This window comes from Mangifera indica, chromosome 1 (assembly GCF_011075055.1).
Source record: "Mangifera indica cultivar Alphonso chromosome 1, CATAS_Mindica_2.1, whole genome shotgun sequence".
Classification (NCBI taxonomy): domain Eukaryota; kingdom Viridiplantae; phylum Streptophyta; class Magnoliopsida; order Sapindales; family Anacardiaceae; genus Mangifera; species Mangifera indica.
The window spans coordinates 26,152,015-26,164,471 of record NC_058137.1 but is presented as its reverse complement, the minus strand read 5'-3'; the positions used below and the strand labels follow the sequence as shown (position 1 = coordinate 26,164,471).

At 36.8% G+C, this 12,457-nt stretch overlaps 2 protein-coding genes and 1 pseudogene across 2 annotated transcripts; 2 read left to right on the top strand and 1 right to left on the bottom strand.

Annotated features, from left to right (window-relative positions):
• The first annotated feature begins 757 nt into the window (after positions 1 to 757).
• Positions 758 to 3,898, top strand: LOC123192513 (annotated as a pseudogene).
• Positions 3,899 to 5,837: 1,939 nt separating this feature from the next.
• On the top strand, positions 5,838 to 7,734 carry LOC123192291 (cytochrome P450 71D10-like). The gene is made up of 2 exons (XM_044604787.1): positions 5,838 to 6,856; positions 7,019 to 7,734. Exons 1-2 carry the CDS (start codon positions 5,957 to 5,959, stop codon positions 7,628 to 7,630), a joined length of 1,512 nt encoding a protein of 503 aa, XP_044460722.1. The 5' UTR covers positions 5,838 to 5,956; the 3' UTR covers positions 7,631 to 7,734.
• A 1,272-nt stretch (positions 7,735 to 9,006) lies between these two features.
• Positions 9,007 to 11,859, bottom strand: LOC123228944. The gene has a single exon (XM_044654503.1). The coding sequence runs from the start codon at positions 11,857 to 11,859 to the stop codon at positions 9,007 to 9,009; it is 2,853 nt and encodes a 950-aa protein (XP_044510438.1).
• Between the last annotated feature and the right edge of the window lie 598 nt (positions 11,860 to 12,457).

Sequence of the window (12,457 nt, the reverse complement as noted above, 5' to 3'; positions counted from 1 at the left end):
GAGGGTAGAGATTACCAGCAGAGGAACCCCAGTTAGAGACTGCTGGGCTGTGACGTGGCTTGAGATGGGGTGAAACTGTCAGTCGCAAACATGCGGGGTGTTGAGTGTGAGATGAAAAAGATTGCATGTGGCATCCAGAATCAAATATATATATATATATATATACACACACACACACACATACATACGCACACTATGGCCCAATTAGAGTTTACCCAAATAAATAAAGAATACATAGACACACGTTATCGTTTAACAAATGCATGACTTATAAAAGACTACAATTACACTACAAGAAGTAACCATTTTATACAAATCTTACGTGGTTCGAGCTAAGGTACACTAACCATCAGTGGGAAAAATTGTCAACCTAGTCATATTCAGTGCCCAATAAGTTAACAAAAAATGGCTTTCAAGTCCTTTTAGAGGTGGTCATGATGGAGATTCGAATCTTAACTTGGCGGATACTTTATTCACCATTTGTAGAAAAGTTTTTCAGTCAGAATTGATCCGGTCACATACACTGAATTCAGTAATCATATAATTTCGGCATGATGATAAACTTGTGTCATCCAACAAAAGAAAGGCCAATGGATGTTCTTTTCCTTGATTAGTGCTAAGAAAAGTCCACAAGTAATATCTTGTTTTCTCAACAAAAAGCAGCTAATTATGTTCAAATGATTGTTGTACAACATTGAACTTTGATTAAACTCCTTGGGAGGAGAGTGTTCTATCAATACTGGTGCTTGCCTTCCTCATTTTCATGGAGCTTCTATTGCCCTCGTTCACCCCCATATTTATTTTCATCCTTTTCTTGTTCATGGCAGCCAAAATAATAAAGGGATCAAAATCCTGGAACTCAAGCTCAAAAATGCCTCCAGGGCCGTGGAAACTACCTCTCATTGGAAACTTGCACCAGCTGGTTGGTTCATCACCCCATCGCCGCCTCAGAGACTTGGCCAGAAAATATGGACCCTTGATGCACCTCCAGCTTGGTGAAGTTTCAACTATCATAGTTTCTTCTCCAGAGATTGCCCGAGAAGTTATGAAAACCCATGACATCAACTTTGCAGATAGACCACTTCTGCTTTCCGCTAAGTTGTCAAGTTATGAGTATACTGATATTGGTTTTTCACCGTATGGAAATTACTGGAGACAGCTCCGAAAAATTGCAACCATAGAGCTCTTAAGTGCAAGGCCAGTCCAATCACTGCGATCAGTCAGGTAAGAAGAGGTCTCAAATCTCATTAATGCCATAGAGGCTCATGAAGGATCAGTAATCAATCTCAGTGATAAAATTGTAAGATTGACATACGGCATAACAGCCAGGGCAGCTTTTGGGGCAAGATGCAAAGATGAAGAAGCTTTCGTATCATGCGTATTGGAAGTCGTACAGGCAGCTGCAGGTTTCTCCATTGTTGATTTCTACCCTTCCGTTAAAACAATTCAGGTTATTAGTGGAACGGATGTGAAGCTTGAGAAGCTGCATCAGAAGAGTGACAGAATACTTGAAAAAATCCTGAATGAGCATAAAGAGAAGGAGAGGACACAAACAGGCGAAAGGGGAGTAAAAGAAAATTTAGTTGATGTTCTTTTGAGAGTCCAGCGAGAGGGTGACCTTGAATTTCCCCTCACTGACGACAACATCAAAGCAGTCATCTGGGTTAGTATAATATTATTTTAATTTGCTGAAAGCACTTAGAATTTAAACCCTTTGCTACTAAGAGTTATGTTATAAAAGCAAACTGACAAATTATTCTGATACTAGGAAATGGGCACTGAATAAATTGTGTCCAAGCTGATGATAATTTAATAATTTGTTTTTCTTTCAGGATATTTTCAGAGCTGGAAGTAAGACATCAACAACGGCTTTACAATGGGCAATGACAGAATTGATGAGAAACCCAAGGGTAATGAAAGAAGCACAAGCTGAAGTAAGACGAGTCTTTGATGGAAAAGGAAATGTTGATGAAACTGAAATTCAGGAATTGAAGTACTTAAAATTAGTGCTAAAAGAAACCCTGAGGCTGCACTTTCCTGTACCTCTTTTACTTCCAAGGGAATGCAGAGAGAGTTGTGAGATTAACGGGTACAAGATTCCTGAGAAAACCAGAGTCATTGTCAATGGATGGGCAATTGGAAGAGATCCTGGATACTGGAATGACGCTGAGACATTCTATCCTGAGAGATTCCTTAACAGCTCAATTGATTTCAGGGGGATGGATTTCGAATACATTCCATTTGGAGCTGGAAGGAGAATTTGCCCAGGCTTAACGTTTGCACTACCAAATATTGAGCTGCCACTCGCACAACTTCTTTACCATTTTGATTGGAAGCTCCCGAATGGGATGAATCCTGATGATATAGACATGAGTGAGGTCTTTGGTATAACTGTAGGAAGGAAAACAGACTTGATGCTGATTCCTATCACTTATCGTTCTTAGTATTCTCTTATATATTTTCCCCTTTCTGTTTTCCAGGTTTGTTCTTCTGGGTGATTATGATTTTCAGAGCATAGAATATTAAGCATGTTAAGCGTTGTTTGATTCAAAAAAGTACTTTGAAGTGTGTAGGAAAATAAATGCACGCGCTTAGTTTGGAGAATACATTTCAACGACATATATTATCTTTTTTTTTTTTACAACCCCATCTCGAGGGATTCCTAGATACAATAACAGCAAAATTATATGCAAGTATTTATTATGTTAATATGTGATTAAATAATGAATTTTATATTAAAGATAAATAATTAATCATATAGTGAAATTTTTCTTTAGTTCACAAGTTAATAGATGCACATCTTTTTTGTTTAAGATAAATACATATCTATCTTTAAACATAATCTATTAATCAATGACTTTGATCTATAAATATTTTCAAACTTATCTCACAATCCATTTTGATGTATTTTCAATGAATACATTATATTTTATTTTTGAGGATATGGTTAATCTGATAGTACTAACAATTTTCTTTTGAATATTACTTTAAATCAATTATTTTCTCAATTAAATATCTTCTAACGTCTCATTTGATCCTTTTTACATCAACAAATCTTAAATTATATTTTGTAATATCATAAAACTAATTTATACATCAAATTAAGGACTCTCAAATTTATAAATACTAGACATACCTTCTCACATTTTATGATATTTACTTCATGCAAACTAAATCTCGAAACTCCTCTCTTGAATCAAGTTTTTCCTTAAATCAAACTTGCCTCTCCCCAGGCATGAGTCTTGCGGGAGGCAACACCATCGAACAAGCCCAATTAAAAAGAAATACATAAATATTTGGTTTAGCCCCTACAGTTGCATATTCTAAAATCCAATAAATTAATAAATTATTTTTTGCAACTATGTGACTTTAATGAAAGAAAAACCACAAAATTTCTTACTAACACTCAAACCCAAAAAGCCCAAAGTATCATACTAAAAATTGAGTCAATTTATAAATTAATTTTTACAGCTATACCACTGTTAGAAAAGAAAATCGACAAAACTCTTTGCTAACACTTAAAAAAACCCACAGACCCAAAAAGTTCATTACATTATTTTAATAGCTACGGGATAATTTACACCCTTTTAATAGCTCAGTTACAAAGATCCAAGATAATATTACAAGATACTCCTTATTTCTTAAAGCACATAGTGTTGGTTTACAAAGAGGTTTTCCATTACCAGCATGGAATCAGGCAGAAGTAAAAAACCCGCACATTTTGATTGGAAATGTTGAGCTTCCTCTTGTGATGTTTCTTTACCATTTTGATTGGAAACTTCCCTGTGGGATGAAGAATGAAGATTTAGACATGACAGAAGCCTTTGGTATAACAGTTGGAAGAAAAGAAAACCTGCACATTATTCCCGTTCCTTATCATCCTCCACCTTCTTCTTAAGAAAAAATAATAATAATAAGAACACGCAGTCTTAGGAAAATTGGACCGTAAATCTCAGTTTAAAGTTGAGACTCTGAATGGGGCAAAGGACTATTTCCCACCCAAGGTATCTTTTTATCTCAACTTCCCACCCCCTAACTTTGAAAATCTTATTTACCCACCTATGAACGGTTAAAATTAACAGAACTCCCCTCTAAACCCTAAAAGCTAATCATTTTCCCCGTAGACAAAATTTTAAAAGATGATATTTCCTCTTCAGGGTTTAGTTTTCAAACTTCGGAATTATTACCAGCGGCCTCTCCCTCCCTAAGCTTCATCTCCCTCCGACGATCTCTCTCATCTTAGTTGGACGCCTGATAGGCATCGAATCATGATTGTCTTCCCAGAAGAAGTCTGGGAACACGAAGGGCTTCATTTTTCCGATGAAGCTCTTCGTCTCCCTGGTGTGATTCGACGTCATTCGAGCGTCTATTGAGATGAAAGATATTGTTGGAGGAAGAGGAAGCTTCGGGAGGGAGAGACCACCAACAATGACGTCGGAGATGGCGCCAAAGTTTGAAAACTAAACCCTAGGGGGGAAATATCATTTTTTTAAAACTTTGTCTATGAGGGAAATAGTTAGTTTTTAAGGTTTAGGGGGAAAAATGATTAGTTTTTAGGGTTTAGGGGGAAAAAAGAGATTAAATTTTAATTTATTTTTAATATTACAGATAAAATAATGATTTTACTTCTAAAACTATTAATTTTAACCAGTTATGAATAAATATTTGAAATTTTCAAAGTTAAAAGGTAGAAACTTAAAATAATAAGTACTTTGGCTGAAAATAAATCCTTGGCCCTCTGAACGACATAAGTAAACTTGCTGTCACATTGAGGTGATATAGCAAAGTATTTATGTATTCATTCACCCCACTTGATTCAAACCTAGGTTTTCGTGTAATTTATAGAGCAGTTGAATAAAAGCTAGCTTGTAACTAAAAGTCCAATCTCATCAATAAAAGGCTATAAAGCTATGTCTTTGTTATGTAACCCAATAAAGACAATCAGGAAAAAAAAAAAAAAAAAAAGGCACAAATACTCAATACAAAAACACAAACATTTACCCGGAAAACCCAATACAAGAAAAATTATAGATAAACGATGGAGAAAAATTTTACTAAAAAAGAAGAAGATTACAAGACGAAGACAAGATTATTTGTCCTTTTTGCCTGATCTCTTGATTATAGCTTACTCTATGTTTTCAGTGGTACACGTCCTCACTTACTTTACTTACACTTTAATGTAAAATTTTTATATTATAAACCCTAATTGATACTTGACACGTAATTAACAGCAATATTTATAAAAGCAGTTTATGGGTTCGTATATGTTAACTTGTTAAACACTTAGAAACCGTAATAATATTATTACACGTACAAATTCCTAATAAAATTATCACATAAAATAAATTGATGCGGTACCAACTACAATTTTTTTCTCCATCAATTACTCTATTCTCTTTTACCAGCTAGGGAGTTACATGACGAGTGGTGAAGGTGAAGATGGAGTGAATAGGATGAACGCCGGTAGAGGGTAGAGATCACCAGCAGAGGAACCCCAGTTAGAGACTGCTTGGGCTGTGACGTGGCTTGAGATGGGGTGAAACTGTCAGATCGCAAACATGTGGGGTGTTGACTGTGAGATGAAAAAGATTGCATGTGGCAACCAGAATCAAATATATATATATACACACACATACACGCACACTACGGCCCAATTAGAGTTTACCTAAATAAATAAAGAATACATAGACACACGTTATCGTTTAACAAATACATGACTTATAAAAGACTACAATTACACTACAGCAAGTAACCATTTTATAAAAATCTTAGGTGGTTCGAGCTAAGGTACACTAACCATCAATAAACTGTCAATAAAAAGTCCAAGTGATATCTTGTTTTCTCAATAAAAAGCAACTAATTATGTTCAAATGATCGTAGTACAACATTGAACTTTGAGTAAACTCCTTGGGAGGAGAGTGTTCTATCAATACTGGTGTTTGTCTTCCTCATTTTCATGGAGCTTCTACTGCCCTCGTTCACCCCCATATTTATTTCCATCCTTTTCTTGTTCATGGCAGCCAAAATAATAAAGGGATCAAAGTCCTGGAACTCAAGCTCAAAGATGCCTCCAGGGCCCGGGAAACTACCTCTCGTTGGAAACTTGCACCAGCTGGTTGGTTCACTACCCCATCGCCTCCTCAGAGACTTGGCCAGAAAATATGGACCTTTGATGCACCTCCAACTCGGTGAAGTTTCAACTATCATAGTTTCTTCTCCAGAGATTGCCCGAGAAGTTATGAAAACCCATGACATCAAGTTTGCAGACAGACCCCTTCTGGTTTCCGCTAAGTTGGCAAGTTATGAGTATACTGATATTGGTTTTTCACCGTATGGAAATTATTGGAGACAGCTCCGAAAAATTGCAACCATAGAGCTCTTAAGTGCAAGGCCAGTCCAATCACTGCGATCACTCAGGGAAGAAGAGGTCTCAAATCTCATTAATGCCATACGGGCTCATGAAGGATCAGTAATCAATCTCAGTGATAAAATTGTAAGATTGACATACGGCATAACAGCCAGGGCAGCTTTTGGGGCAAGATGCAAAGATGAAGAAGCTTTCGTATCATGCGTATTGGAAATCGCACGGGCAGCTGCAGGTTTCTCCCTTGTTGATTTCTACCCTTCCGTTAAAGCAATTCAGGTTATTAGTGGAACGGATGGGAAGCTTGAGAAGCTGCATCAGAAGAGTGATAGAATACTTGAAAAAATCCTGAATGAGCATAAAGAGAAGGAGAGAACACAAACAAGCGAAAGAGAAGTAAAGGAAAATTTAGTTGATGTTCTTTTGAGAGTCCAGCGAGAAGGTGACCTTGAATTTCCCCTAACTGACGACAACATCAAAGCAGTCATCGGGGTTAGTATAATATTATTTTAATTTGCTGAAAGCACTTAGAATTTAAACCCTTTGCCACTGAGAGTTATGTTATAAAAGCAAACTGAAATTATTCTGATACTAGGAAATGGGCACCGAATAAATTGTGTCCAAGCTGATAATTTAATTTTTTTTTTTTTTAAGGATATTTTCGGCGCTGGAAGTGAGACATCAACAACGGCTTTACAGTGGGCAATGACAGAATTGATGAGAAACCCAAGGGTAATGAAAGAAGCACAAGCTGAAGTAAGACGAGTCTTTGATGGAAAAGGAAATGTTGATGAAACTGAAATTCAGGAATTGAAGTACTTAAAATTAGTGCTAAAAGAAACCCTGAGGCTGCACTTTCCTTTACCTCTTTTACTTCCAAGGGAATGCAGAGAGAGTTGTGAGATTAACGGGTACAAGATTCCTGAGAAAACCAGAGTCATTGTCAACGGATGGGCAATTGGAAGAGATCCTGGATACTGGAATGACGCTGAGACATTCTATCCTGAGAGATTCCTTAACAGCTCAATTGATTTCAGGGGGATGGATTTCGAATACATTCCATTTGGAGCTGGAAGGAGAATTTGTCCAGGCTTAACGTTTGCACTACCAAATATTGAGCTGCCACTCGCACAACTTCTTTACCATTTTGATTGGAAGCTCCCGAATGGGATGAATCCTGATGATATAGACATGAGTGAGGTCTTTGGTATAACTTTAGGAAGGAAAACAGACTTGATGCTGATTCCTATCACTTATTGCTCTTAGTATTCTCTTATATATTTTCCCTTTTCTGTTTTCCAGGTTTGTTCTTCTGGGTGATTATGATTTTCAGAGCATAGAAATGTTAAGCATGTTAAGCTTTGTTTGCTTCAAATAAGTACTTTGAATTGTGCAGGAAAATAAATGCACACGCTTAGTTTGGAGAATACAGTTTCAGACACTTGTATTATCTTTTTTTTTTTTTTACATAAATTCTAATATTTCCAACCCCCTCTCGAGGGATTCCTAGATGCAATAAAAACAAAATTATGTGTAAGAATCTGTTATGTTATTATGTAATTAAATAATTTTATATTAAAGATAAATAATTCATCATATAGTAAAGTCTTTCTTTAGTTTACAAGTTAGTAGGTGCACATAGTTTTACTCTTTCAGTACTTATGTATTGTCCTGGCCATGTCCTTTATTGGAGCTTAGATTTATCTCTTACCCTTTTTGTTTAAGATAGATACATATCTATCTTTAAACATAATCTATTAATCAATGACTTTAATCTATAAATATTTTCAAACTTATCTTACTATCCATTTTGATGTAAGGATAAGGTTAATCTAATGGTACTAACAATTTTCTTTTGAATATTACTCTAAATCAATCATTTTCTCAATTAAATATCTTCTAACGTCTCATTTGATCCTTTTTACACCAACAAATCTTAAATTGTATTTTGTAATGTCATAAAACTATTTTTTACATCAAATAAAGAACTCTCAAATTTATAAATACTAGACATACCTTGTCACCTTTTATGATATTTACTTCATGCAAACTAAATCTGGAAACCCCTCTCTTGAATCAAGTTTTTCCTTAAATCAAACTTGCCTCTCCCCAGGTCATGAGTCTTGCGGGAGGCAACACCATCAAACAAGCCCAACTAAAAAGAAAATACATAAATATTTGGTTTAGCCCCTAGTGTAGAATATTCTAAAATCCAATAAATTAATAAATTATTTTTTGCAACTATGTGACTTTAATGGAAGAATAACCACAAAATTTCTTACTAACACTCAAACCCAAAAAGCCCAAAGTATCATACTGAAAATTGAATCAATTTATAAATTAATTTTTACAGCTATACCACTGTTAGAAAAGAAAAGCGACAAAACTCTTTGCTAACACTAAAAAAAACCCACAGACCCAAAAAGTTCATTACATTCTTTTAATAGCTACCGGATAATTTACACCCTTTTAATAGCTCAGTTACAAAGATCCAAGATAATATTACAAGATACTTCTCATTTCTTGGAGCACATAGTCTTGGTTTACAAAGAGGTTTTCCAGTACAACTTCACCAGCATGGAATCAGGCAGAAGTAAAAAATGCAATACAAAGTTTACTATATTACACCAACGACACTCATTCTATTCTTCACTAGCTTCGGGTACCTTCTCATAAACTACTTCCACCTCCCTGAACCTGCAAGGAAGGAAACACCGTCCGCCAAATCTCTGCTGGAGGTATATGATTGCGGCAAAAAGGATGCCAACAAGTGGGATGGTGACATCCCAAGCAGTGGAGTAAAAATCTGCAGCAGGGTCTGCATATATGTATGAACCATCAAAATTTTGGACATAGTTGTGAGTCCTATAAAGGTCATATGCATGTGGCACCAAGCGAACCAAGGTGAATCCGATGTAAAAGAAGCAAGAAAGTGCATTTTCTCTTGAGTTGTAGAACATGTTGAGGAGGATTTGTGGGAAAAGGAAACCATCCAGGATGAAACCAGCATAAGATCTCAAGTCCCTCCAAAGAGAATGCTGGTTGTTGTCAAACTGAGAATAATAAGGATGATAAAATTGGGTTGAAAACCCAACATTGTTGTTCTTCCAGCTTGCATAAAAAGTTATTAAACCTCCAGCTAGATACAAAGGCAAAGACACAAATAATGCCTTCTTCTCTGCAGCCCACAAGGCCTTATGGTTGTTTTCACCCATTCTTTTGGACCATGAAAGCTGGAGAAGACGAAATTTTAACAGAAAAGCCACCATTGTGACTATTCTTACAATCACTTCGTGCACTTCTAGCCATCCTCCACTTCCAAGGAAGACACTTTGGTGATTTCTGGTTCTCAAGAACAAGGCTTCAAAGTTCAACATAAGTACTATCATGTGACCCAGAGTAAAAATTGTGAGCATGAGAAGTGAAATGAAAGGCAGAACTGTGGGGTTCTTTTTCACATACAGAAGTTGGAACACTATAAAAACACAGGCAAGTGTGTCAGAGACTAGAGCCATGATGATCTCCAAATCCATCCGCCATGCTGATTTTCTTTCACAGATGGTGTAAGAAGCAGTTGAAGTGACATGAAGAGGCTCAAAGTAAAGAGGATCAGAATCTTTGCGAGCACTTGTGATGGTTCCCCTAATATAGACCCCATTTTTCTTTGCATTTAGTGCAGGAAACTGAAGATTGACAAGAACCTCACAGTCCATTGAATCGTTTGTCAGCTTCTGACTGCTCAAGGAAAGATATCTGCAGCCAACCATGCGAAGGCACCCAGTCTCAGGATCATAAATCCCTTCAACAAATATTTCAACTCGCCCGTATTTCTCACTCAAGGACGTATTGAATAGATTTTTGACACTATCCAATTGCACATAACAATGTGGTGAGAGGCTTATTTTGTAGCTGATGTTAACTGGTGCACTAATATTGGTATTCTCTTCAACACCCGAACTCATATGCTTAGAGCTTGAGATTGGCCTGGAGTAATAATCGGGTGACTGAATAATTTGATCACCAACAGAGACCTGAAGTGAAAAACCCCACCCAATTTTCTGTCTAGAGCTACTGACTGACATATCAAAGCTCATTTCATAAGAGTACCCATCTGGGTATTTTCCCCCACCATCTCTAACGGGTGCCTTCTTCAAGCATGACATCTTTCTCGCTTTCTCAGTTGCTGTATACATATACTTCAGCCCTGGAAGCCAGAACCTGTCATTTTCAGTACTTCGGAAAACAATTCTGTCGAAGTAACTGCCACCATTTGCAGATTTCTGACTCCAAATTTGGCCTGACATGGCCGTTCTGTTTCTGATTGACCAGATTGCAGGAAATCTCAACGTCAACCTTATGGAACAATCCTCTACACGAGAGCCATCCAAAGCACCATTGTTGCTCAAGATTCTGCAAGCAACAATACATAGGCGCTTCTTCTTCCAATCCCATGTTCCTTCTCCAACAAACGTTGTGTTTGGATTGAAAGGGTTGGAATAGTAATACCTGGAACAGCTAGTGTTTGGAAATTCCACCAAAAACCTTAAACTTTGTTCATCCGCTGAACACTGAAACTTATTCAAGGACATCACTCGTGGCAAATATCCAACAACATCACCAAAAGGATTGCAAGTCTTTGTAGAATTGCAATCACTTTCATAATCTAATTCATATCCGGTGTCTCTTCCCCCAAAGATTGAGCAGACAGTTTTACTCATCTGTAAACTGAGTGATGAGTTCTCTGCTGCAACATTAATCTCACCAGAAAAATCATTTTCGATTGATTCTTTTGAAGCCTTGGTGTACTTGTAATTCACTTCAGGAAACATCAACAGGGAAATCGGCTCAAAGTAATTCAAATCATCAGCAGAACTCAAGCTCTGCAGAGTTCCACTAACCAGACTGGTAATATCACTTGAAGTCCTTACACCATTAAGCTTCAGGACAGCAGAATGATGAAGAACATTACCTTCTGAGGAGAGACTGGAACTCTTTCCCACCATGCACAGCTTCCCGGAAGATATTGACCAGAATCCTTTTAAATTGAAACTCAAAGCCCCCTCCCCAAACCCCACACTTCTGAAGACTGATTGAGCATATGTCATATCCTGATCCCTAACATTTAGGTGCCAGCTATGTAAAATCAAGCTCCCATCGACCTTGAAAACATCTGAATCATCAGTGCCATAGACATTTTCAGTCTGAAACAACATCGTTTTCCTCTCAGTTGATGAGTACTGAGATGGGTTTGGATCTAAGATTTTATGCCCACCCTCATAGTAACCATATTGGAAGGTTGGAAATGGCAAGGTGGAGAATTCAAGATCTTTTGGGGTTGACTCAGAGACAATAGAAGCACAGTGATCAGAATAAGAGACTTCAGTTCCAGTGCAAGAGACTATGGTTGCACATAAGAGTGCAGAGAGAATTAGGAAAGTTTTAAGCCATGGCAGCAGAAGCCAACCATGTGAAGAAGCGGCAGAGGAAGAAGCCATAATCATGTAGTTCTTCAAGCAAGAAGGTGAAATAAAGAAGAAAATTCAGTCACCATAAGGATTTGAGAATCAAGTGAAGTCTATTTATCCACTTACCTATCTGACTATTAGATTTGACGACATTAATTGTAATAGTTGATCAGTCGGTATCTCCCTGGAAAAAAAAACTCAAATTAGACTTTCAGGGCCCAAATTTTTGGCCTCATACGTGGAAGAAGCTCACTTAGTCTTCGTCAACGGCAGCATTCTGTGGCTGTCTTGCACCACATTGATATAGCTTCAAAAACTTCCAACTAAAGCAAGTCAGTCAGGTCAATTTTGACTGATAATCACACAAAATGCCACCAATACAAAAAATATATTAGAAGACTATGAAGGATTTCAAAAGATCTACATTTTTGTGGCTCTAATTTTTCAAAAAAATTAAAAATAAAAAATTATTTCAATAAATGTAAAACCTCTCCCCAAAGATAAGTTAGAAGATTTCTGCCTAAAAAACTAGTAAAAATAAATCATTCTTCTCATTATTAACAGAGAATTTTAAGTCTTTCTTATTGTAGAATAAACTCAATTAAACGAGAATGAACAAACAGTTCAA

What these genes read in the sequence shown, in the direction of transcription:
- LOC123228944 (XM_044654503.1), bottom strand. Translation starts at nt 11,859, where the DNA reads ATGGCTTCTTCCTCTGCCGCTTCTTCACATGGTTGGCTTCTGCTGCCA.
- LOC123192291 (XM_044604787.1), top strand. Translation starts at nt 5,957, where the DNA reads ATGGAGCTTCTACTGCCCTCGTTCACCCCCATATTTATTTCCATCCTT. An exon ending in ACATCAAAGCAGTCATCGGG is followed by an intron (nt 6,857 to 7,018) that starts GTTAGTATAATA and finishes TTTTTTTTTAAG; the next exon opens with GATATTTTCGGCGCTGGAAG.